At 69.3% G+C, this 24081-nt stretch overlaps 3 protein-coding genes and 1 non-coding gene across 4 annotated transcripts; 3 read left to right on the top strand and 1 right to left on the bottom strand.

The window, feature by feature from the left end:
• The first annotated feature begins 1582 nt into the window (after positions 1 to 1582).
• Positions 1583 to 4012, top strand: PSMB5 (proteasome 20S subunit beta 5). The gene is made up of 3 exons (XM_054045536.1): positions 1583 to 1811; positions 2580 to 2886; positions 3500 to 4012. Exons 1-3 carry the CDS (start codon positions 1608 to 1610, stop codon positions 3799 to 3801), a joined length of 813 nt encoding a protein of 270 aa, XP_053901511.1. The 5' UTR covers positions 1583 to 1607; the 3' UTR covers positions 3802 to 4012.
• Positions 4013 to 6782: 2770 nt separating this feature from the next.
• Positions 6783 to 13453, top strand: C12H14orf93 (chromosome 12 C14orf93 homolog). The gene is made up of 7 exons (XM_054046348.1): positions 6783 to 6821; positions 9481 to 10097; positions 10515 to 10772; positions 10856 to 10917; positions 11191 to 11294; positions 11944 to 12056; positions 12373 to 13453. Exons 2-7 carry the CDS (start codon positions 9609 to 9611, stop codon positions 12778 to 12780), a joined length of 1434 nt encoding a protein of 477 aa, XP_053902323.1. The 5' UTR covers positions 6783 to 6821; positions 9481 to 9608; the 3' UTR covers positions 12781 to 13453.
• HAUS4 (HAUS augmin like complex subunit 4) lies at positions 12807 to 22297 on the top strand. The gene is given in 13 exon segments (XM_054045252.1): positions 12807 to 12918; positions 17560 to 17598; positions 17666 to 17784; positions 17786 to 17809; positions 17884 to 17911; positions 17914 to 18014; positions 18940 to 19080; positions 19169 to 19265; positions 19571 to 19627; positions 21382 to 21470; positions 21541 to 21671; positions 21921 to 21989; positions 22058 to 22297. Coding segments are annotated over 13 exon segments (1191 nt in total). The 3' UTR covers positions 22242 to 22297.
• Positions 22298 to 23992: 1695 nt separating this feature from the next.
• On the bottom strand, positions 23993 to 24065 carry TRNAR-ACG (transfer RNA arginine (anticodon ACG)). Its single transcript has one exon. It is a non-coding gene; the product is annotated as a tRNA-Arg (tRNA).
• Between the last annotated feature and the right edge of the window lie 16 nt (positions 24066 to 24081).

Genomic DNA, 24081 nt, shown 5'->3' with positions numbered 1-24081 from the left:
CCCCGCCCGGCACCGCGCCCGGCACTGCGACCCTGGCCCCCGGCCCGGCACCGTGCCCCCGGCACCCGGCCTGGCACTGCGACCCCGGCTCCTGGCCCCCGGCCCGGCACCGCGCCCCTGGTTCCCGGCCTGGCACCGCGCGCCCGGCTCCTGGACCTCGGCCCGGCACTGCGCTCCTGGCCCGGCACCATGCCCCCGGCCCCGCGACCCCGACCCGGCCCCGCACCGCCAACCCCAGCCAAAGAGGCCCCGGCCGAGCACCACCGAGCCCTCCCTCCCTCCCGATTTTCCCGGACATGCCCGGCTTTTGGGGATTTCCCCCCGGACAGGGATTTGAGCCCCCAAAAGCCGGACATGTCCGGGAAAATCCGGACGTATGGTAACCCTAGCTAAGAGTCTGGTTGGCGTCGCAGTCCCTGGCCCAGAGACCCCCTCGGTCCCAGCCTGGAGCCCTCACCTCTCCTGCCCCAACCCCCTTCCCCATCCCAGAGCCCCTCCTGCCCTCTGAACCCAGAGCCCCCTCCTACACCCAAACCCCTCATCCCCAGCCCAACCCCAGAGCCCCAGCCCCCTGCCCTCCCACCCCCTCGGTCCCAGCCTGGAGCCCTCACCTCCCCTTCCCCAGCCCAGAGACTCCTCCTGCCCTCTGAACCCGGAGCCCCCTCCTGCACCCCAAACCCCTCATCCCCAGCCCCACCCTGGAGCCCGCACCCCCAGCCAGAACCCTCACCCTCTGCGCCCCAACCCCCTGCCCTAGCCCTCCTAACTCCTCCATCCCAGCCCTGATCCCCCTCCTGCACCCCAAACCTCATCCCCAGCCCCACCCCAGAGCCCCTTCTGCCCTCCCACCCCCTCGGTCCCAGCCTGGAGCCCTCACCCCCCGCCCCGTGAAATGAGAAGCGAGTGAGGGTGGGGAGAGGGAGTGACGGGGGGGCGGGGCCTCGGGGGAGGGGCGGGGCAAGCTTGGATGCGGGTAGAAGGGTGGCAGCCCGTCGGTTGCCCGGCCCTTGCACGCTGACCGCAGGGGTGACCTGCCCCGGGAGGACCTGCACGTGCTAGAGGAGGGGCGGTGCGCAGGGCTCCAGCTCCATCCCTTTCCAGGGCCAGTCATGCCCCTAGTAAAGATGGCCGCCGCTCCCCATGTGTTAGATGGGAGCGAAGCGAGGATGCCCATAATCAAGATGGCCGCCGAGGGGGGTCGGTCACATGATCTCCACTGCCCTCGGAAAAGATGGCGGACCGCCGCTTTTATCAGGTAGTGAAGCCGCCTTGCCTTTTCCAAGATGGCCGCCACGCACAGCTTTACGCCGCCGAACCCCATGGGGGACATAGATAGTGAAGCCAGCTCGCCTTCACGGCGCCTGCGCTGCCCTCACCGAACATGGCCGCCGAGGCTATCGACCACGGAGCAGCCGAGTCACGCTGTGCCCTCACCGAAGATGGCGCCTATGCTCCATATATCTGATAGGAGGTGAAGTCACAGAACACTTCCGTCCAATATGGCGGTCACGGTGCCTCCGAGTCACGCTGTGCCCTCACCCAAGATGGCGGTCGGCCTTATATATAGGACAGGGCGAGGCCACGCCCCCATCCTGCCCTCACTCAAGATGGCGCTGGCCAGCCTGCTGCCGCCGGAGCTGCCCGTCAACCGGCCCGGCTTCTTCGGGCTGGCGGGGCGCTGCGAGCTCCAAGCCCCCGGACCCCGCCCGGCCCCGGGCCCGCCTGGCTTGGCCCCGCCCGCCTGGGGGCTCCCGGCCGCGGGGGATGCCGGGATCGAGCTGCTGCACGGGACCACCACGCTGGCCTTCAAGGTGGGCGGGGCCGGAGAGGGAGGGAGACCCCCATAGGGGCGGAGCCAAGTCAGGGGGTGGTACTAGGGAGGGAGACCCCCACCCCCAGGGGTGGGGCCAGCGGGTGGGGCTAGGGAGGGAGCCCCCCTTGGGTGCGACCACATCAGGGGGCGTGGCTAGGCAGAGAGACCTCCCCCCAGGGGCGGGGCTAGATCTGGAGACACCCCCCCCCCCCATAGGAGGAGGAAGGGGCTGGGGATAGACTCTACTGTGTGTGTGTGGGGGGGGGATTAGGGGGCGCCCCCTGTGACATGGTGCAGCCCTGCCTCCCCTGCAGTGGACTCTGTATTGGGGGGCACAGTGGGGTCAGGGTCAGCCCTGCCCCCCAGGAGGGGATGGGGCAGTGATCTGGGGTGCTGTCTCTGGTCTGTGTGGGGGCGGAGTGAGGGTGCAGGAGTGGGCCTGCCATCTTCGGGGGGGAGTGCTGTGCTCCAGTGGGGCTGTACCCCAGCTTGGTGCCCTGTAACCCCCCCTCCCCTAGTTCCAGGAGGGCGTGGCAGTGGGGGGCAGTGTGCTCAGTGGGTGTACCCCAGCTTGGCGCCCTGTGACCCCCCCCAGTTCCAGGAGGGAGTGGCGGTGGGGGGTACCGTGCTCTGGGGAGGGTGTACCCTAGCTTGGCGCCCTGTGACCCCCCTATCCCCTAGTTCCAGGAGGGAGTGGCGGTGGGGGGTACCGTGTTCTGGGGAAGGTGTACCCTAGCTTGGTGCCCTGTGACCCCCTGTCCCCTAGTTCCAGGAGGGCGTGGTGGTGGCGGTGGACTCGCGGGCCACGGCCGGCTCCTACGTGGCCTCGCAGACGGTGAAGAAGGTGATCGAGATCAACCCCTACCTGCTGGGCACCATGGCGGGCGGCGCCGCCGACTGCAGCTTCTGGGAGCGGCTGCTAGCCCGGCAGTGCCGCATCTACCAGCTGCGCAACAAGGAGCGCATCTCCGTGGCCGCCGCCTCCAAGCTGCTGGCCAACATGGTGTATCAGTACAAGGGGCTGGGGCTGCACATGGGCACCATGATCTGCGGCTGGGACAAGCGGGGCCCAGGTGAGGGCGCCCCAGCCCCCTCCCTGGGTCTCCCCAGCCGCCCCAGAGCACCTAGCCCCCTCCCTGGGTCTCCCCAGCCATCCCAGAGCACCCAGCCCCCTTCCCTGTGTCTCCCCAGTCTCCCCGGGGCCCCATCGCATCCAGCCCCCTCCCTGGGTCTCCCCAGCTGCCCCCCCCGGAGGCCCAGAGCACCCAGCCCCCTCCCTGGGTCTCCCCAGCCACACCCCCCCGGGGCCCCAGAGCACCCAGCCCCCTCCCTGGGTCTCCCCAGCCACACCCCCCCTGGGCCCCAGAGCACCCAGCCCCCTCCCTGGGTCTCCCCAGCCGCCCCCCCCCCCCCCAGGCCCCAGAGCACCCAGCCCCCTCCCTGGGTCTCCCCAGCCCCCTCCCTCCCCAACTCCTTGCCCCCCCCATTCACCGGCCCCAACCTTCCCCCTTGGGACTTGGGGTGATCCTCTTATCTACCCCTTCCATGGGACCCTCATTGCCACATTCCCTCCCCTTGGGCTGCACTTTCGGGGGGAGGGGGTTACATGTGCAATGCCCCCTGTCCCTGGGAGGGGGGGACCCCATCTCCGGGGGCAGCCCTGCAGTGATTCCCCTCTCTCCTCAGGCCTGTACTACGTGGACAGTGAGGGGAACCGCCTCTCGGGCACGGTTTTCTCCGTGGGCTCGGGCTCGGTGTACGCCTATGGGGTGCTGGACCGCGGCTACGCACCCGACATGCCGGCCGAGGAGGCCTACGACCTAGCCCGGCGTGCCATCTACCAGGCCACCTACCGCGATGCCTACTCCGGGGGCGAGGTCAACCTGTACCACGTCCGGCGGGACGGCTGGGTCCGCGTCTCCACCGACGACGTGGCCCAGCTCCATGCCCAGTACCGCGGGGACCCGGAGGGGGATGGGGCCGCCTGAGCGCAGGGTGGGTCCCCGGGGGGGCAGGGCAGGGAGGGCCTGGATTGGCCACGGGGGTTCCCTGGAGGTTACAAAGGAAGGGGTGTGGCTGGGCTAACTGCACGTGGCGGGGGCATGGCCTATAATGGGGTGGTAGGGCCATGGGGTGGCTGGGGGGGCCCATGGCGCGAGGACCCTGCTGGTTCCCTATAAAGCTTGTTTCTGCCCCACAGCTGGAGAGTGTCGTCATTGGGGGGGGGGCAGTCATAGGCTGGGCCGCCAGTGCCACCCAGTCCCTGGGCATCAGCCCGCTCCGGATCGGGGGTGAGCCTGGCTTGGGGAATCTGGGGGTGGGGCAGGCTGGGGGCCGGGCGCAGTGTGCTCTGACCCTGAGTTCTCTGCCCTCCCAGGAATGCTGGGGGAGGCACAGGGGGCATCACTGATGGGGGCAGTTAGGATCTGCAGTGCCAAGGCACCCTGCAGCGCCCCCATGCACACAGCACAGGTGCCTGGCTGTTACCTGCTTTACTGCCTGAAGGGTTGCCCCTGCCAGCTGTAAATCCCCAGGGACAGGGTGCGGCGCAACCCCGCCTGACCCCTGCACAGCGCTGGCCTCCAGGGAGTATCGCAGCACTGCCCAGCGGGCCCCAGTTTGTAAATTCCTCGTGCCAAGGCTCAGTGCCAGCTGGTGGCGAGCCAGGAGTCTCTGCCAGTGCGGCTGTTCCCGAGGGTAGAAGCTGGCTGCATGGCAGGTCCCCAGAGGGACCTCACCGGGTCATTGGCCGCCAGCCGGGCGCGTTTTCTCATTGGCCTGCCAGGGGCCAGCCAGTAGTGCTTGACCCCACAACTGGGGGAGTGGGAACTGAGGACGGGTTCGGCCCGGCGTGATCTGCAGCAGGGGGTGAGCTGGGCATGACCAGAGCTACAGGTGTGAATGCAGCCAGGAGCCACTGTCCCAGCCACCCCTGCGGGTGTGAATACAGCCGAATGGGTACAGCCGTGAGTGAGTGTCCCAGCCAGCGCTGGGAGTGTGAGGACAGCTGCGTGGGTACAGCTGGGAGTGAGTGTCCCAGCCAGTGCTGGGGGTGTGAGTACAGGTGTATGGGTACAGCTGGGAGCGATTGTCCCAGCCAGCACAGACAAGACGCAGGGCTGGAAGGTGAAACTGCACCATGAGGACGTCAGTTGCAACCGGCAGTTTTGCTCTGAGCCGCCATGTGCAGCGGGGGGCCCGGGCACAGCCCACCCCAGAGCTGGCCTGGGGTTGGCGCCATCTGCCTGGATCGTGTTCAGCAGGCTTTGTAACCGCCCCTGTACCCTGCCTTCGCCTGCGGTGCTGAGGTGGCTGTGTCAGCAGCCCACCAGGGGGCAGCAGGGAGACGGGGCTAGAACCCAGGAGTCCGGTTCCCACCCACTCCCCTGTAACCACTAGACCCCACTCCCTTCCCAGAGCCAGGGAGAGAACGCAGGAGTCCTAGCTTCCAGCCCCACCCCCTGCTGTAACCACAAAACCCCACTCCCTTCTGGAGCCAGGGAGAGAACCCAGGAGTCCTGGGCTCCCTGCCAAGAGGCCTATGCCCCACAAGCCCCCATCTCACCCCCACTGCTCTTGGCTGGGTCACTCTGTGGGAGGCGAACCAGGGTTAACCTTGGCTGCCCCCCATCTCTGCTCGACCCCACTGCCCCTTCCTCTCCATTCCCAGTGAGGAGCGGGAATTGGGGGATGTGGGGGGGGAAGTAAGAGAGACAATGGTCTTATCCCCCCCAGCACTCCAGAGAGGGGGACACGGAGCAAACCGGGGAGGGGAGAATGGTGACTGAGAGGGATGGGGGGGTAGGAACTGGGGGGGACTGGGCGGGGGGAGCAGGTCGGAGTGCTCCTGGCAGGGCCCCACTGAGGAGTGCGGGGAGGTGGGAGGGGGTAGGACCTGGATGGAGAGCAGTTGGGGTTGGGAGCAGGTCAGGGTGCCCCTGGCAGGGCCCCACCGAGGAATGCCGTGTGGGGGAAGGCGGGTGCATCTGCAGCTGGGGGTGTGCAGGGTGTGGGCTGCCATGTGTAGCAGGGGAAGGGTGTGGGGGAGGGATGGGGGCAGCCGGCGGAGGATGTGGGGGCAGATGGGGGAGCAATGCATGGTGTGGGCAGCTGGGGGTGGGCATGTGCAGCTGAGGGGGGGGTGAGGAGGAAGGAGCTGGTGGCAGCAGTTGGGGTGCCCCTGGCAGGGCCCCACCGGGGAACGAGTGTGCAGCTGGGGGCGTGTGTGCTGTGGGTGGGGGTGTGCAGCTGGGGGTGGGGGCCTGGGCAGACGTGTGCAGCGGGTGAGATGAGAGAGGTGGGAGCTGTGTGGGGGGTGAGTTTGAGGGGGTGGGAGCAGCCGGGGGAGCAGTGCCAGCCATGGGTTGGGGGGGTGGGAGCAGTGCGGGCTGTGGGTAGGCATGTGCAGCTGGGGGGGGAGCTGGGGTGCGTGTGCAGCTGGTTAGGTGGGAGGGGTGGGAGCAGTGCGGGCTGTGGACAGGCGTGTGCAGCTGGGGGGGGAGCTGGGGTGTGTGTGCAGCTGGTGAGGTGGGAGCGGGGGGGTGAGGGGGTGGCAGCAGCTCGGAGCAGTGTGTGCTGTGGGCAGGCGTGTGCAGCTGGTGAGGTGGGAGCGGGGGGGGGGGAGCAGTGCGTGCTGTGGGCGGGTGTGTGCAGCTGGCGGGGGTGGGGGGGAGGAGCTGGGCGGGCGTGTGCAGCTGGTGAGGTGGGAGGGGTGGGAGCGGGGGAGGGGTGAGGGTGTGGGAGCAGCCAGGGGAGCAGTGCGTGCTGTGGGCGGGCGTGTGCAGCTGGTGAGGTGGGAGGGATGGGAGCGGGGGGGGGGGGGTGAGGGGGTGGGAGCAGCTGGGGGAGCAGTGCGTGCTGTGGGCTGTGGGCGGGCGTGTGCAGCTGGGGGGGAGCTGGGCGGGCGTGTGCAGCGCCCTGGCCAATCAGAGCGGGTGGGGGGGGCATGTGGCCCACGTCCCCCCCTCGTGCACACACACGAATACAAAGAGCCGCCCGCGACCTTCCTGTATCCTTTAGCCGGGGCGCTGAGGGGCCAGGCCTGGCCCCCCATCCAGCCCCCCTGCACTGCCCAGCCTGGGCACACGTGCAGACAGGCGGGCTGGGGCAGGGACCTGTGCAATACAGAGCGGGCAGCTGGATGGGGGGGGATAGGTACATGGGACGCGGCTGGGGAGGGGAGGGGAAGAGAGGTGTGGGGGCTGGATGGGGGAGGGGTGGCTGGTTGGGAGGGAGTGGGGACTAGATAGATGCAGGGGGGCTAGATGGGGAGGGGAATAGATGTGGGGGGCTGTACAGGGAGGGGGCTGGAGGGGGTAGATACATATCTTGGGGTGCGGGATTCGGTTGCACAGCTCTTGGGGATGGGAGGACAGAAAGGAGGAGAGATGTACACACTCACAGGGGAGGGGTGGAGAAGGCCGGTGTGGGGAGGGATGGATGGGGCGGGGAAGGAAGGGGAGGAGAAGGCCGGTGTGGGGACCGGGGGACGGGGAGGGGAGGGGGGGAGAAGGCCCAAGACGGATGTATGGGGAGGGGAGGAGAAGGCTGGCGTGGGGAGGGGAGGAGAAGGCTGGCGTGGGGAGGGATGGACGGAGAGGGGAGAGGAGAAGGCCGAGAAGGCCGGTGTGGGGAGTGGGGGACGGGGAGGGGTGGAGAAGGCCGGCGTGGGGAGGGGTGGATGGGGAGGGGAGGGAAGGGGTGGAGAAGGCCAGCATGGGGAGGGATGGATGGAAGGGGAAAGGAGGAGAAGGCCGGCGTGGGGAGCGGGGGACGGGGAGGGGAGGGGAGGGGTGGAGAAGGACGACGAGGGGAGGGTGCGATTGAGAAGGGCCATGTGCATAGGCATGGGAACTAGGGGTGCGGGAGGTGGTGCAGCCCTGCTCCCAGCCTCAGCTTGGGGGTCGGGGTGCACAGTGGTAAGGGGGCTGGCTTTCAGCACCCCCACTATTAAAAATGTTCCAGCACCACTGGCCATGTGTAGGGAGGGATGGACAGAGAGGCCGCGATGGAGGAGGGCCACACATGTGGGGAGGAGGGCTGTGTGTGGGGCGGCCATGACAGAGGTTGGCGTGACCTGACAGGAGATGCGGGGGTGGTTGGCATGATCCAGACTAGGGTGGCCATGACAGAGGTTGGCATGACCTGACAGGAGGTGTGTGTGGGGGGTTGGCATGACACAGGCTGGGGTGGCCATGACAGAGGTTGGCGTGACCTGACAAGAGGTGGGGGGGTTGGCATGACCTAGGCTGGGGTGGCCATGACAGAGGTTGGCATGACCTAACAGAAGATGTTGGGGGGGTTGGCGTGACCCAGGCTGGGGTGGCCATGACAGAGGTTGGTGTGACCTGACAGGAGGTGGTGACCCAGGTCTGGAGATCATCTGTTTGGGGGGAAGGGGCAGCCTTGAAATCCAAGATGATTACGGGGTGGCCATGAAAAGGGCCCAACATCAAAGTCCCCCCTGAGGGACCCCTTCTCCCCTCTCTGCTCCCTGACCCCCTCTCCCTTCTGCCCTGGCCCAGCGACAGCCAGCTCTCAGCCAATCGGCTCCTTTAGGCTTTTACCACGCTAGCCAATGAGAGTGTTAGGGGCGAGGGGGCGCGGCGCTTTGTACACGGCCGTAGCGCTCGCTCCCTCCTCCCGTCGCCACCCCGACCTCTCTCGGTCGCGCGCTGCACACGGAGTGGAACGTTGAGCAGGCCGGGATTCTAAACCGTTGGGCCCCAAGTAAACAACCAACGGCCTGGACGGGATGGGGTATCGTTAGCATTTATGGAAATGAGGATCCCGGGGGACTCCCAGCCCTGTGTCACACAAGCCCCTGTTCCAACCCCCTCGGCCTGCATCACGCCAACCCAGCCACCCTGGCATCATGCCAACCCCCGGCCCTGTGTCACGCCAACCCCCCCTCAGCCCCGTGTCACGTCAACCCCCCCTCAGCCCCGCGTCACACCAACCTCCCCACCCCAGTGTCACGCCAACCCCCCCTCAGCCCCATGTCACGTCAACCCCCCGGGCCCCACGTCACAGCAACCCCACCACCCTGAGTCTCGACAACCCACCCACCCTGGCATCATGCCAATCCCTGGCCCCGCATCACACCAACCTCCCCACCCCAGCCCTGTGTCACGTCAACCCCCCGGGCCCCACGTCACAGCAACCCCACCAGCCTGTGTCTCGCCAACCCACCCACCCTGGCATCATGCCAATCCCCCCACCCCAGCCCTGTGTCACGCCAATCCCCCCACCCCAGCCCCGTGTCATGCCAACCCCCCCTCAGCCCCGTGTCACGTCAACCCCCCTGGCGCCACATCACACCAACCTCCCCACCCTGTGTCTTGCCAACCCTCCAGCCTCACGTCACGCCAACCCCCCACGCCCTGTGTCTTGCCAACTCCCCCAGCCCCATGTCACATCAACCCCCACTACCCCCCCCCATAGCTATCCCTCCGTCATGCCAACCCCACCCTCGCAGCCATCTCCCTGGGTCATGCCAACCCCGCTCTCACAATTGCCCCTCCCACCTCAGAGCCGCCCCCTGTCACACCAACCCCCCACTTGCAACCACCAACCCCCCTCACAGCCACCCACCCCTGTCATGACAATCCACCCCCCCATTCACCCCCCCCAGAGGTCGTATTTTCCTTGACTTTCCCTCCCCTCAGCCCCTGCAGCGCTCACCCCCACTCAGGAGCGCCATGGGCTCTGGGAGCCACTCGTGGGTGTGCCTGCGCCCTGGCTGCCCGTGCCGGGAGTGCTGAGGGGGAAGCTCCCACACTCCCTTGGGACCACCATGTCCTTCAGCGCCACCATCCTATTCTCACCCCCCGGCGCCCAGGAGGCCACAGGCTGCTGCTGTGCCTGCAAGCGGGAGCCGGGGGCGGAGGGGGTGGGTAGCGCCCCCCCGCCCCCCTGCGCCCCCATCAGCGTCTCGGGCCATGGGTTGGCGGTGCAGAGCTCCGAGCAGCTGCTGCATGTCATCTACCAGCGCCTGGACAAGGCCGTGGGGCTGGCCGAAGCCGCCCTGGCCCTGGCCAAGGCCAACAACCAGGCCCTGCGGCGGCTGGAGGAGGAGGTGGGGGGACTGCGGAGGGAGGCGCACCCATCTGTCAAGGCCAGCCCCCCCCCGCTGGCGGCCGAGGAGGAGGAGGAGGAGGCTGAAGGCTTGGGGAGCAGCGTCCAAGTGGTGATCGAGGAGCTGAGGCAGCTAGGGGCAGCGGCAGGGCCGTCTGGACGTCTGGGTTTCTCACCCGTGCAGCCTGGAGACTCGGGACTGGGTGGGGTGTGTGAGCCACAGACCCTCCGCGCCCTGCCATGGTGCTCGCTTAGCCCCCTCTGGCCGGGAACAGCTGGCTTCTGTCTAAGACTGCTCGGCAGTGATGCATTATGGGAGTCACGCCAACCTCCACTTGGCGCCCGGGGCTTGAAGGGCAATGCCAGAGCTGGGGGGGGGTTGCAGAGTGCTGTGGGTCGGGAGTGAGGGGCACCAGCAGGGCTGGGGGCGGATCCCAGGGTGTTGCAGGTCAAGAGTGAGGGGCACCACAGGGCTATGGGTCAGGAGTGAGGGGCTGGGCAGGTTGCAGGGGGCTGCAGGTCGGGAGTGAGGGGCACTGCAGTGGTGTGGGGTGATCCCAGGGGGCTGCGGGTTGGGAGTGAGGTGCACCGTCAGGGCTGATGCATTTCTCCCCCGCTCCCCAAGGTGCTGGAGGAGCTGCCCCCCCTGGAGGTCCCCCATCAGCGAGTGGTGGTCCCGGCTTTCCCCACCACCCCCTCCCCTTCCCCCCAGCCCGTGGGGGAGCCCTCGCCCTCGGGCTCCGAGGAGCCGCCCCCCTGCACTGCCCTAGAGGATGGTGGCCTGGGGGAGCCCCGGTTCTCACTGGGGTTCATCAGCACCCCCTGCCGCAGCCGGGGCAACGGGCCCAAGAACACCCGGCGCAAGAGAGACCTGGTGCTGTCGGTGAGTGGGGGCTGCCCGGGATGGTGTGTGGGGGGGGCGGCCTGGGGACCCCTCACCCCAATGACTTACTGTCTGCCCCACAGAAACTCGTCCATAATGTCCACAACCACATCACCAACCAGAGGAGATTCAACGGCTCTGAGAGGTGAGTCCCTCCCTGCAAAGGAGTCTTGCCATGCCCTCCCCCTCCCCTCTAACCACTAGACCCACCCGCCCTCCTAGAGCCAGGGAGAGAACCCAGGAGTCCTTCCATTACCCTCCCCCTCCTCTCTAATCATTCAACCCCCTCCACTCCCAGAGCTGGGATAGAACCCAGGAGTGCTGGCTCCCAGCCCCACTCTCTAACCTCTAGACCTGTCTGGCAGTGGGATGCAGGGCTTTGGCATGACTCTCACCCTCCCTTCTGCCCCCTTGGCAGCATCAAGTCTTCCTGGAACATTGGGGTGGTGAAATTCCTGTTGGAGAAACTGAGGCATGAACTGGTGACGAGTCAGCACAACTACACGGACAAGGAACTGAAGGGTGAGCGCGTGTTTACACCCTGTCCCCCCCATGCCCCGTGGCGCGCTTCCTGCCCGATCTCTGCCCACTGCCCCTTCTCTGTGCTCCTTGGCACGCTTCCTGCCTGACCTCTGACCCCTGATCCTTCTTTGTGTCCCTTCGCATGCTTCCTGCCCAACCTCTGCCCTCTCTGTGTGCCCCTTGGCGTTCTTCCTGCCTGACCTCTGACCTCTCTGTGTGCCGCTCAGCGTTCTTCCTGCCTGACCTCTGCCCCCGCTCTGTGCTCCTCGTCGCGCTTCCTGCCTAATCTCTTACCCCTCTCTGTGCTCCTCGGCGCGTTTCCTGCTTGACCTCTGACCCCTGATCCTTCTTTGTGTCCCTTGGCACGCTTCCTGCCCAACCTCTGCCCTCTCTGTGTGCCCCTTGGCGTTCTTCCTGCCTGACCTCTGACCCCTCTGTGCCTCTCAGCGTGCTTCCTGCCGGACCTCTGACCCCTCTCTGTGCCCCGGGCATGCTTCCTGCCCAACCTCTGACCTCTGCCCCTTCTGTGTGCCCCTTGGCGTTCTTCTTGCCTGACCTCTGACCCCTCTGTGCCCCTTGGCGCTTCCTGCCCAACCCCTGCCCCCTCGGTGCCCTTGGCGTGCTGCTGACCGAGCCCTGTCGTGCCCAGGTGCCTGCGTGGCATACTTCCTGACCAAGCGGCGCGAGTATCGCAATTCCCTGAACCCCTTCAAGGGGCTGAAGGAAAAGGAGGAGAAGAAACTGCGGAGCCGGCGCTACCGGGTGAGGGGCCTGGCATGGTGGGGTACCGGAAGGGGCAGAGGGTGGGGCCAAGGGGGGTGCAGGGGCCATGAGAGGTGCATGTCAGGAGGGTTTGGGGTTGTGCACAGCAGGGGGCGGGGCCATGCGGGAGGCACAGCATGTGGATCGGGATTTTGTAGGTGCAGGGCAGGGGGCTGTAAACAGCAGGGAGTGGGGCCATGTGGGGGGTGTGATGGGACAGGTGCATGGTGGGGCGCGGCTGTGCCTGGCCGTGGCAGGGGGCAGGGCCAGAGCCTCTCGCAGCACGGTCGGGCTGACCCCCCGTCTTGCCCCCCAGCTCTTTGCCAACCGGGCGGGCGTGGTACGGCTGCTGGGCCCTGAGGAGCAGCGGCTGTGGCGGGGCGTGACGGAGGAGCTCATGTCAGACGAGGAGGACAGCCCGAGCGAACCGGGGGTGTGGGTGGCCCGGTCCCCCCGCTTCCGTGCCACCCCCCTCACCCAGCTCTGCTACCGCCTCGACATCAATGCCAAGCACGGCGCCAAGGCCAACCGGGTCTACGGGCCGCCCTCCGAGCGCCTGCCCTCCGCTGAGGCTCAGCTCCTGCCCCCCCACCTCTACGACCCCCGCTTCCAGGAGCGTGAAGAGGAGGGGGACTCCAGGTCCGCCCCTTTCCCCCCGCCCCACAAGGCCTTCTGCCCTGACCTCCACCCCTTCCTCGAGATCAAGGTGGAGAAGGATGAGTGAGCCAGGACAGCCGTCCCACACCCAAGATGGCCACCACAGGGGGCCAGCGACCCTCCCAACCTGGGCTCAAGATGGAGAATGTTCAGGGACGCAAGATGGCTGATGGAGGATTCTGGGGGAATGGGGACAGGAAATGGGGCAACAAGATGGAGAGAGACGAATGATCAAAGATGGCTGCCACGCATCCAAGATGGCTGCCGTACATTCAGCATGGTTGCCTCCCAGCAAGATACCGCCAGTGGGCTGTAAGGGGTCGGGAGCTGCGACGTTCCCCCTCCCCCCCACCCAGTGCTGCCAGGAACCCCTGGGGAAGGATAAGTGAGCCAAGATGGCCACTGCAGATTGGGCGGGGGCAGGGCTGTGGAATGCCTCTCCCCCACCCAGCTCCTTCACTAACTTCAGGGTGGAGACGGATGAGAACTTGGGGGACAAAAAGGGGGAGCCAAGATGGCTGCCCACATCCAAGATGGCCGCCCTGCACACAAGATGGCCACTATGGGGAAAGGGAACAGGACGTCCCCAGCTCCACTGGGCCTGATCTCATGGTGGAGGAGGATGAAAGACTGGGGGGGCCGGAAATGCCGGTGTCTCCCCAGGGACTGGGTGGGCAGGAGGTTGAGGGGGACAGTGACAAGGGGGGAGTCCCCTGAAATACGAGGCCTTTTCACTCTCACACCCTGCCTCAGTATCTCCTTTTGCTGCGGTTTCTACTGCTTCTTTGTGCCAGGACGCCTGGGTTCTCTGCCGCTGGGAGGGGGGAGGGGAAGGGAGGGAGGGTGATGGGGATGGGACCGAGGATGCCTGGGTTCTCTCCCAACAGGGTTGGGGGTTCAGGGGGGCGAGGCTGAGGTGGTATTTGGGGGGGGTCTGAGGTCAGGCCTGGCTTGGGCACCTCCAGGCTGGGCCATTCACCTGGCAGACAGTGTGGTTGCCCATTCTGTCCCCCTTCCCCGCTCCCAGAATACCCTTCCTGGGTAAAATTAGCATATGCAAATCATATATTTTAATATATTACTGGTACCAAACAGGCCTCCCGCTGCCCCCTGCCATTGCCTGGGATATCCCCCCGCTCAGGGAGGGGCAGGGCCCATTGGCTGGCTGGGGGAAGGGCAGAGTGAGGGTAATGTGGCAGCCCTGGCAGGGCCATCAGTAGGGATCAGAGTGAACAACTCCAGAGGGAGGAAGGGGGCAACAAGTACCATGCGGTGTGGGCAGAGGAGGCCTGGGCTAGCCCCTCCCTGCCCTGCTCCATCCTCCCAGCCCCTCCCCTCCCCTCAGCCCCTCCCTGCCCTGCTCCATCCTCCCAGCCCCTCCCCTCCCCCTCAGCCCCTCCCTGCCCTGCTCCATCCTCCCAGCCCCTCCCCTCCCCCTCAGCCCCTCCCTGGCCTGCTCCATCCTCCCAGCCCCTCCCCTCCCCCTCAGCCCCTCCCTGGCCTGCTCCATCCTCCCAGCCCCTCCCCTCCCCCTCAGCCCCTCCCTGGCCTGCTCCATCCTCCCAGCCCCTCCCCTCCCCCTCAGCCCCTCCCTGCCCTGCTCCATCCTCCCAGCCCCTCCCCTCCCCCTCAGCCCCTCCCTGGCCTGCTCCATCCTCCCAGCCCCTCCCCTCCCCCTCAGCCCCTCCCTGGCCTGCTCCATCCTCCCAGCCCCTCCCCTCCCCCTCAGCCCCTCCCTGGCCTGCTCCATCCTCCCAGCCCCTCCCCTCCCCCTCAGCCCCTCCCTGCCCTGCTCCATCCTCCCAGCCCCTCCCCTCCCCCTCAGCCCCTCCCTGCCCTGCTCCATCCTCCCAGCCCCTCCCCTCCCCCTCAGCCCCTCCCTGCCCTGCTCCATCCTCCCAGCCCCTCCCCTCCCCCTCAGCCCCTCCCTGCCCTGCTCCATCCTCCCAGCCCCTCCCCTCCCCCTCAGCCCCCTCCCTGCCCTGCTCCATCCTCCCAGCCCCTCCCCTCCCCCTCAGCCCCTCCCTGGCCTGCTCCATCCTCCCAGCCCCTCCCCTCCCCCTCAGCCCCTCCCTGGCCTGCTCCATCCTCCCAGCCCCTCCCCTCCCCCTCAGCCCCTCCCTGGCCTGCTCCATCCTCCCAGCCCCTCCCCTCCCCCTCAGCCCCTCCCTGGCCTGCTCCATCCTCCCAGCCCCTCCCCTCCCCCTCAGCCCCTCCCAGCCCCTCCCCTCCCCCTCAGCCCCTCCCTGCCCTGCTCCCATCCTCCCAGCCCCTCCCCTCCCCATAGCCCCTCCCTGCCCTGCTCCATCCTCCCAGCCCCTCCCCTCCCCTCTCAGCCCTCCCTGGCCTGCTCCATCCTCCAGCCCCTCCCCTCCCTCAGCCCCTCCCTGCCCTGCCCATCCATCCTCCAGCCCCTCCCCTCAGCCCGTCCCTGCCCTGCTCCATCCTCCCAGCCCCTCCCTCCCCTCAGCCCCTCCCTGCCCTGCTCCATCCTCCAGCCCCTCCCCTCCCCCTCAGCCCCTCCCTGGCCTGCTCCATCCTCCCAGCCCCTCCCCTCCCCTCAGCCCCTCCCTGGCCTGCTCCATCCTCCCAGCCCCTCCCCTCCCCCTCAGCCCCCTCCCTGGCCTGCTCCATCCTCCCAGCCCCTCCCCTCCCCTCAGCCCCTCCCTGGCCTGCTCCATCCTCCAGCCCCTCCCCTCCCCCTCAGCCCCTCCCTGGCCTGCTCCATCCTCCCAGCCCCTCCCCTCCCCCTCAGCCCCTCCCTGGCCTGCTCCATCCTCCCAGCCCCTCCCCTCCCCTCAGCCCCTCCCTGCCCTGCTCCATCCTCCCAGCCCCTCCCCTCCCCCTCAGCCCCTCCCTGCCCTGCTCCATCCCTCCCAGCCCTCCCCTCCCCCTCAGCCCCTCCCTGGCCTGCTCCATCCTCCCAGCCCCTCCCTCCCCCTCAGCCCCTCCCTGCCCTGCTCCATCCTCCCAGCCCTCCCCTCCCCCTCAGCCCCTCCCTGGCCTGCTCCATCCTCCCAGCCCCTCCCCTCCCCCTCAGCCCCTCCCTGGCCTGCTCCATCCTCCCAGCCCCTCCCCCTCCCCTCAGCCCCTCCCTGCCCTGCTCCATCCTCCCAGCCCCTCCCCTCCCCCTCAGCCCCTCCCTGCCCTGCTCCATCCTCCCAGCCCCTCCCCTCCCCCTCAGCCCCTCCCTGGCCTGCTCCATCCTCCCAGCCCCTCCCCTCCCCCTCAGCCCCTCCCTGCCCTGCTCCATCCTCCCAGCCCCTCCCCTCCCCCTCAGCCCCTCCCTGCCCTGCTCCATCCTCCCAGCCCCTCCCCTCAGCCCCTCCCTGCCCTGCTCCATCCTCCCAGTCCCCCCTCACCCCCGTACTCCTCGGCGCTCCCCCGCCCTCTCACAGCCCCGCCCCCGCCGCTCCCATTGGCTCCCGGCTCCCAGCCCCGCCCTACCGGAGCTGGCCGCGCGCTCACACCGTGGAACCCGCCCCCTTGCGTCCCAGGGCACAGCGAGGACGGGAGAAAAGGCGGGGGAACCGAGGGCTGCACCGAGACGTAACCGCGCCTCCTCTTGAAGGGTGAGCTCGCCCACCGCCCGGCCCGTTCGCACCGTGCTCCGACCCCGCCAGTAGGGTGAGGGCGGGGAGCCAGCCGGGAAGGGGCTGGGGGAGGGGCGATGGCCGGAGGAGGAGCCCGGAAGGGGCTGGGGGAGGGGCGATGGCCGGGAGGAGGAGCCGGGAAGGGGCTGGGGGAGGGGCGATGGCCGGGAGGAGGAGCCCGGAAGGGGCTGGGGGAGGGGCGATGGCCGGGAGGAGGAGCCCGGAAGGGGCTGGGGGAGGGGCGATGCCCGGGAGGAGGAGCCCGGAAGGGGCTGGGGGAGGGGCGATGCCCGGGGAGGAGGAGCCCGGAAGGGGCTGGGGGAGGGGCGATGCCCGGGAGGAGGAGCCCGGAAGGGGCTGGGGGAGGGGCGATGCCCGGGAGGAGGAGCCCGGAAGGGGCTGGGGGAGGGGCGATGGCCCGGGAGGAGGAGCCCGGAAGGGGCTGGGGGAGGGGCGATGCCCGGGCGGAGGAGCCGGAAGGGGCTGGGGGAGGGGCGATGCCCGGGAGGAGGAGCCCGGGAGGGGCTGGGGGAGGGGAGATGCCCGGGCGGAGGAGCCCGGAAGGGGCTGGGGGAGGGGCGATGCCCGGGAGGAGGAGCCCGGGAGGGGCTGGGGGAGGGGCGATGGCCCGGGAGGAGGAGCCCGGAAGGGGCTGGGGGAGGGGCGATGCCCGGAAGGAGGAGGCCCGGGAGGGGCTGGGGGAGGGGCGATGTGCCCGGGGAGGAGGAGCCCGGGAGGGGCTGGGGGAGGGGCGATGGCCCGGGCGGAGGAGCCCGGAAGGGCTGGGGGAGGGGCGATGCCCGGGAGGAGGAGCCCGGAGGGGCTGGGGGAGGGGAGATGCCCGGGCGGAGGAGCCCGGAAGGGGCTGGGGGAGGGGCGATGCCCGGGAGGAGGAGCCCGGGAGGGGCTGGGGGAGGGACGCTGGCCAGGGGGGCGGGGGTGTGGGGCTGGGGTGCTGCCCCGGACGGGCGTGCCTGGGTGCTCTCGGAAGGGGGGTGTCCATGGAAGGCCTTTGGGGGTCCTAGCCCTCGGCAGTGGGAGCTGGGCACGGGCTGCCCCCACCCCTGGATGTGGGGCCCCCGCAGGCGCTGCCTGGTTAAGCAGGGATCCAGGTTGGCGTAGACTGGGCACTCCCCCCCCCCCCCCCCCCCCCGTCTGACTGGTGGGTCCGGGGGCATCCGGGACAGGGGCCAGCCTGAGGCCCTGCTGAGCCCCGCGCGTCTCTTGTAGCGGGTGATGGCTGCACCGAGCAGGGGCGCCGGGGGACATGGGTGCGGAGCTGCTGAGACCAGGTAAGTGGGGGAGGGACCAGGCTGGGCGGGGGTGCCCCTCGCTCCCCCTCACTGTGTCTTCCCACAGCTGGCGGTGCCCGCCTGCCCCCGTGCCAGCTGACGGAGGAGGACGCGACCGCCCACCCTGGCTTGGCCAACCTGCTGCTCATCCTGACCCCCTACCTGGACCCCAGCGGGCTCAGCACCCCCCCTGGCCCGCCAGCTGGAGCAGGTACATGTGGGGACGCCCCGAGGGAGGGTGGCTGCCCCGCTGCACCCCGCTCACCCCCTTCTTACCCCCTGCAGGTGGGGCAGGAGCTGCAGCTGCATCGGGCGGCTGGCTGCGCTGGGAGGCTCTGCACCGGCTCCTGCAGGAGGCACTGATGGAGCAGAGGGCCTGCAGGGGGGACACCAGCCCTGCCCTGCAGGACAGGAAGGTGAGGCGGGGGGAGAATAGGGGGGCACAGAGACAACAGGGGAGGGCTTGGGGGCTGGGCTGGGATTTGGGCTCAGGGAAGGGGGGACATGAGGCAGGGGCTTGGGATGGGGGAGGGATGGGGGAAGGAGTTTGGGGGCTCAGGGGATGGTGAAGGGAGGGGGAAGGATTTGGGGGGCTCAGGGGATGGGGGGAGGGATTAGGGAGGGGCTTGGGGGCTCTGGATGGGGGAGGGATTGGGGCTCAGGGGAAGGTTTTGGGGGGCTCAGGGGGGAAGGGTTTGGGGCTCGGGGGAAGGGATTGGGGAGAGGGGGAAGGGTTTTGGGGGGCTCAAGGGAGGGAGGGGTTGGAAGGAGGGGGAAGGGTTTGGGGGCTCAGGGGAGGGAGGGATTGGGGCTCGGGGGAAGGGGTTGGGGGGGCTCAGGGGGAGAGATTGGAGGGAGGGGGAAGGGTTTGGGGGGGTCAGGTGATGGGGAGGGATTGGCAAGAGGGGGAGGGGTTTGGGGGCTCAGGGGAGGGAGGGATTGGGGAGAGTGGGAGGGGTTTGAGGGGCTCGGAGAAGGGTTGGAGGGAGGGGGAAGGGGTTTGGGGGCTCAGGGGAAGGAGGGAGGGATTGGGAGAGTGGGAGGGGTTTGGGGGCTCGGGGGAAGGGATTGGGGAGAGGGGGAAGGGTTTGGGGGCTCAGGGGGGAGGGTTGGAGGGAGGGGGAAGGGTTGGGGGGGTCAGGTGATGGGGAGGGGTTGGCGAGAGGGGAGGGGTTTGGGGGCTCGGGGGGAGAAAAGGCAAAGGGGGTAGGGATGTCCCTGGGGACTAGGGGCGTGGGGAAGAGCTGGGGGTCACGGGGGGGGTTAGCTGGGGGTGGGCAGCGTTTGGGGGACAGGGCAGCGGTGGGCCCCACATTCCCTGACCCTGTTTCCTCCCCCCAGTTCCTGGAGACGCTGGAGCGGCGGCTGCTGCTGGGGGAGCTGAGCCGCATCCTGGATTCGGGCCCTTCCCTGCGTGGCGACCGGCCCCCCCTGCTGGGCCTGGGGGCCCCTGACCTGCTGGAGCTGCTGCCCCCGAGCCAGGTAACCCAGCCCTCATGGACAGGGAGGGGGAGGGACCCCGGTGTCCGGGCGCTGAGCCCTCTCTCTGTTCGCCCCTCCCCCCGTGCAGGACCTGGTGCTGCTGCAACAGCACCTCGCCCAGGAGATTGAGGAGCGGCTGCGGCGCAAGGGGCTGGGCCTGCTGAGCTACCACCGGCCCGAGAGCGGTGAGTGGGGGCTGGAGAGCAGGGGGGGGGGGGTGTCCGCTCTGACCCCTGTTCCCCCAGACAGCGCGGGGGAGACGGCGCGCGGCGCCACGCTCTGGACCCTGGCGGAGGGACTGGCAGCGGAGCAGGGGGGTGAGGGTCGGGGGGGGAGGGGGGTGTCTGCTCTGACCCCTGTTCCCCCAGACAGCGCGGGGGAGACGGCGCGCGGCGCCACGCTCTGGACCCTGGCGGAGGGACTGGCAGCGGAGCGGGGGGGTGGGGGCCGGGGGGGAGGGGGGTGTCCGCTCTGACCCCTGTTCCCCCAGACAGCGCGGGGGAGACGGCGCGCGGCGCCACGCTCTGGACCCTGGCGGAGGGACTTGGCAGCGGAGCAGGGCAGTGGGGGGCAGGGGGTGTCCGCTCTGACCCCTGTTCCCCCAGACAGCGCGGGGGAGACGGCGCGCTGCGCCACGCTCTGGACCCTGGCGGAGGGACTGGCAGGAAGGTGGGGGAAGGGGGGGGAGGGGGTGTCTGCTCTGACCCCTGTTCCCCCAGACAGCGCGGGGGAGACGGCGCGCGGCGCCACGCTCTGGACCCTGGCGGAGGGACTGGTGGGGGGTAGGGGGGGGAGGGGGTGTCCGCTCTGACCCCTGTTCCCCCAGACAGCGCGGGGGGAGACGGCGCGCGGCGCCACGCTCTGGACCCTGGCAGAGGGACTGGTGGGGGGTAGGGGGGGAGGGGGGTGTCCGCTCTGACCCCTGTTCCCCCAGACAGCGCGGGGGAGACGGCGCACTGCGCCATGCTCTGGACCCTGGCGGAGGGACTGGCAGCGGAGCAGGGGGTGAGGGTCAGGGGGGGAGGGGGGTGTCTGCTCTGACCCCTGTTCCCCCAGACAGCGCGGGGGAGACGGCGCGCGGCGCCACGCTCTGGACCCTGGCAGAGGGACTGGTGGGGGGTAGGGGGGGGAGGGGGTGTCCGCTCTGACCCCTGTTCCCCCAGACAGCGCGGGGGAGACGGCGCACTGCGCCATGCTCTGGACCTGGCGGAGGGACTGGCAGCGGAGCAGGGGGGTGAGGGTCAGGGGGGGAGGGGGTGTCCGCTCTGACCCCTGTTCCCCAGACAGCGCGGGGGAGACGGCGCGCTGCGCCATGCTCTGGACCCTGGCGGAGGGACTAGCAGCGGAGCAAGGGGGTGAGGGTCAGGGGGGGAGGCGGTGTCCTCTCTCTGACCCCTGTTCCCCCAGACAGCGCGGGGGAGACGGCGCGCGGCGCCACGCTCTGGACCCTGGCGGAGGGACTGGCAGCGGAGCGGGGGGTGGGGGCCGGGGGGGAGGCGGTGTCCGCTCTGACCCCTGTTCCCCCAGACAGCGCGGGGGAGACGGGCGCGCGGCGCCACGCTCTGGACCCTGGCGGAGGGACTGGCAGCGGAGCAGGGCAGTGGGGGGCAGGGGTGTCCGCTCTGACCCCTGTTCCCCAGACAGCGCGGGGGAGACGGCGCGCTGCGCCACGCTCTGGACCCTGGCGGAGGGACTGGCAGGTAAGGTGGGGGGAAGGGGGGGAGGGGGTGTCTGCTCTGACCCCTGTTCCCCCAGGACAGCGCGGGGGAGACGGCGCGCTGCGCCACGCTCTGGACCCTGGCGGAGGGACTGGCAGCGGAGCAGGGGGGTGAGGGTCAGGGGGGGAGGGGGTGTCTGCTCTGACCCCTGTTCCCCCAGACAGCGCGGGGGAGACGGCGCGCGGCGCCAACGCTCTGGACCCTGGCGGAGGGACTGGCAGGGGGGTGGGGGGTAGGGGGGGGGAGGGGGTGTCCGCTCTGACCCCTGTTCCCCCAGACAGCGCGGGGGAGGACGGCGCGCTGCGCCATGCTCTGGACCCTGGCGGAGGGACTGGCAGCGGAGCAGGGGGTGAGGGTCAGGGGGGGGGAGGGGGTGTCTGCTCTGACCCCTGTTCCCCCAGACAGCGCGGGGGAGACGGCGCGCTGCGCCATGCTCTGGACCCTGGCGGAGGGACTGGCAGCGGAGCAGGGGGGGTGAGGGTCAGGGGGGGAGGGGGTGTCCGCTCTGACCCCTGTTCCCCCAGACAAGCGCGGGGGAGACGGCGCGCTGGCGCCATGCTCTGGACCCTGGCGGAGGGACTAGCAGCGGAGCAGCGGCGCCTGCAGGTGGCCCAGAACCGGTGCCGGGAGCTGATGGGGCTCTTGGAGAGGCAGAAAGCCGCGTACCCGCAGGTATGGGTCAGGCGGGGGGGGCGAGGGTCCTCGGCCGGGGCCCGCCCCCTCTCACCCGCTCTCTCCCCAGGTTCTCCTGCGGTGCCTGGGTGTGCTGCGGCGCCTGGCCCAGGAACACCGGCTCGGGACACAGGCCCAGCTGGACCGGCTCAACACCCACTACCTGGAGGTGAAGTGCAGCGCCATGTTCCTCAAGATCCGGTGAGCACACAGCGCACCCCTGGCGCACGGGAGGGGCTGGGGCCGGAGCCCATCGGCAGGTGGGAGGTGCTGCCGTGGGAGCTGGGGCCGGTTCAGGGGCCGCGGCTCCACGGTGACTTGCCAGCCCCAGTGGCCCCGAAGAAGAAGTTGGGGGTCGGTGGTCCTTGGGGGAGGGGGGAAGTTGTGGGGTGCGGGAGCAGGTCCCTGCTGCCCTGGCTCAGGGCTCTCGCCATGCGCTGTCTCCCGCAGACTGGAGGAGCTGAGCGTGCTGTTGGACACCTACTCGCCGGAGAAAGTGGAGGCGCATCGGGCCATCAGGTACGGGGGGGTTCCGGTGGGGCAGTGGCGGGGGCCCCGGCTGGCACTCACCCCTCCCCTCTCCCCAGGGCCAGCCTGCAGGGAGCCGTGCAGCAGCAGGAGCAGGAGCTGGCCACAGCTCAGAAGATCCTGGCCACCTACGAGAGCCTGGGGCCCGAGTTCGAGGAGCTGGTGCAGGAGTACGCCCAGCTGTGTGGGGGTATCGAGAACAAGCGCTGGGCCCTGCAGGAATTCAACAAGGGCTGCCACTGACGGGGGGCTCGGGCCCCGCTTCCTGGGCGCAAATAAACATGGCGATGGATCCCCTGGCTCGGTGCACCTGGCGTCCTTCCTGCGGCCCGGCCCCAGCCCCCTGTGCCCCCGCGCCACTCCCCGGGCCAGCCCAGAACCCAAGAGTCCCGCCCCAGCCCCCTGTGCCCCCACGCCACTCCCCGCCCCAGCCCCCTGTGCCCCCACGCCACTCTGCGGGCCAGCCCAGAACCCAGGAGTCCTGCCCCAGCCCCCTCCCCGAGCCAACCCAAAATCCAGGAGTCCTGCCCCAGCCCCCTGTGCCCCCGCGCCACTCCCCGAGCCAGCCCCCTGTGCCCCCGTGCCACTCCGCGGGCCAGCCCAGAACCCAGGAGTCCTGCCCCAGCCCCATGTGCCCCCGCGCCCCCCTCCCCGAGCCAGCCCAGAACCGCAGAGTCCTGCCCCCAGCCCCCATTGCTCTAGCTCACTCTCCCCTGTGGTGCCTGTTTGTGCAGAGGGGCATCCTGGCAGGACCAGGCCTGGGTTGAACTCCAGCAAAGCGCTGCGGGATCGGCCGCCGAGCTGGGCCCCAGGGGCTGCGGGAGGGGAATTCTGCCCCGTGGATCCGTGTGTGTGGAGGGGCAGTGAGCCTGGGCGAGGCTCCCTCCCCAAGGGCTCCTAGCCCAGTGAGCGGGGGCAGGGGCAGGACTCTCCTGGGTCAGTGGCTGGGGCGAAGCCAGGCCCAAAGCGGGGTTCAGGGTGGAGAGGGGTAAATAGCAGGTCCCCAGGGCTGGCAGGCACAGAATTCCCCAGGCTAAGTTCAGTCCAGAGGCAACAGCGAGGGCTCGCGGGGGTCTGTGAGCTGGGCTGGCACCACAGCGGGCAAGGACATTCAGTGTGGAGAAGTGTGAAGGGACGCGCCCTGGGAACCCCAATCCCGGCTCTGCCCACGCAGCGTTGGGCCCACATGAGAGATCTCGGAGCCGCGGCTCGCTCCCGCCAAACAGCCGCTCACCGTGCGGCCGCCCTCGGGAAAGCTCCCAGCGCGTTAGGAGAGAGACTGAGACAGGAAATCTCACCCTGCCCCTGTCCGATCCCTGGCGCCCAGTGCCCACCCCGGCCTGCCACACGCAGAGCCGCCCCCCGGCTCCAAGAGCTCTAGGCCCTGGGAGAAAGGCCAGACCCAGGCTGTGGGAGAGGTGACAAAGCCTGGGCCCGCTCAGCGGGGAGAAGGGGCGACCGCGGGGCCACGGCAGGGCTGTAAACTCCTGGCTGGGGCGGAGACAGTGACTGGGGCACCCGACCCGGGGGGCTCATGGAGCAGGTTTCCAGCAGGCAGGATTTCCATTAACCTGTGGAACTCACTGCCAGGGGATGGGCTGAGGCCAGAAGTAGAAGGGGGTTTGACACAGAAAGAGCCACGTTCCTGGAGGCCGGGTCCAGCGACCGCTGTTGGCCAAGCTGGTCAGGGACGCAGCCCCTTTCGCAGGGTGGCCCCAAAGCTCAGGGTGGATCATGGGATAATTGTCCTGGTCTGTTGGCCCGTTACAGCCCTTCTTATGGCCCTATTCTGCCCGAGGGCTGGGCACAGAACCCAGGAGTCCGGGCTCCCCGTCCCAACCCCCTTTTCCTTCTCTGAGGTGGGCACAGAACCCAGGAGTCCGGGCTCGCCGCCCCTCTGTCTTGATTGTAAATGAAAAGCCAGACCGCGAACGAGCTGGGCGGGGCCAGCGGCTGCTAACGAGGGAGCCCGATGCACGGAGACAAAACAGAACCGAGCCAGCCAGGAGTCGAACCTAGAATCTTCTGATCCGTAGTCAGACGCGTTATCCATTGCGCCACTGGCCCTGACTGGGGTAACACC

The sequence above is a fragment of the Malaclemys terrapin genome, chromosome 12 (genome assembly GCF_027887155.1).
Source record: "Malaclemys terrapin pileata isolate rMalTer1 chromosome 12, rMalTer1.hap1, whole genome shotgun sequence".
Taxonomy (NCBI): Eukaryota; Metazoa; Chordata; order Testudines; family Emydidae; genus Malaclemys; species Malaclemys terrapin.
Note: the sequence above shows the minus strand (reverse complement) of the source record. Positions and strands in the feature narration are given on the sequence as shown.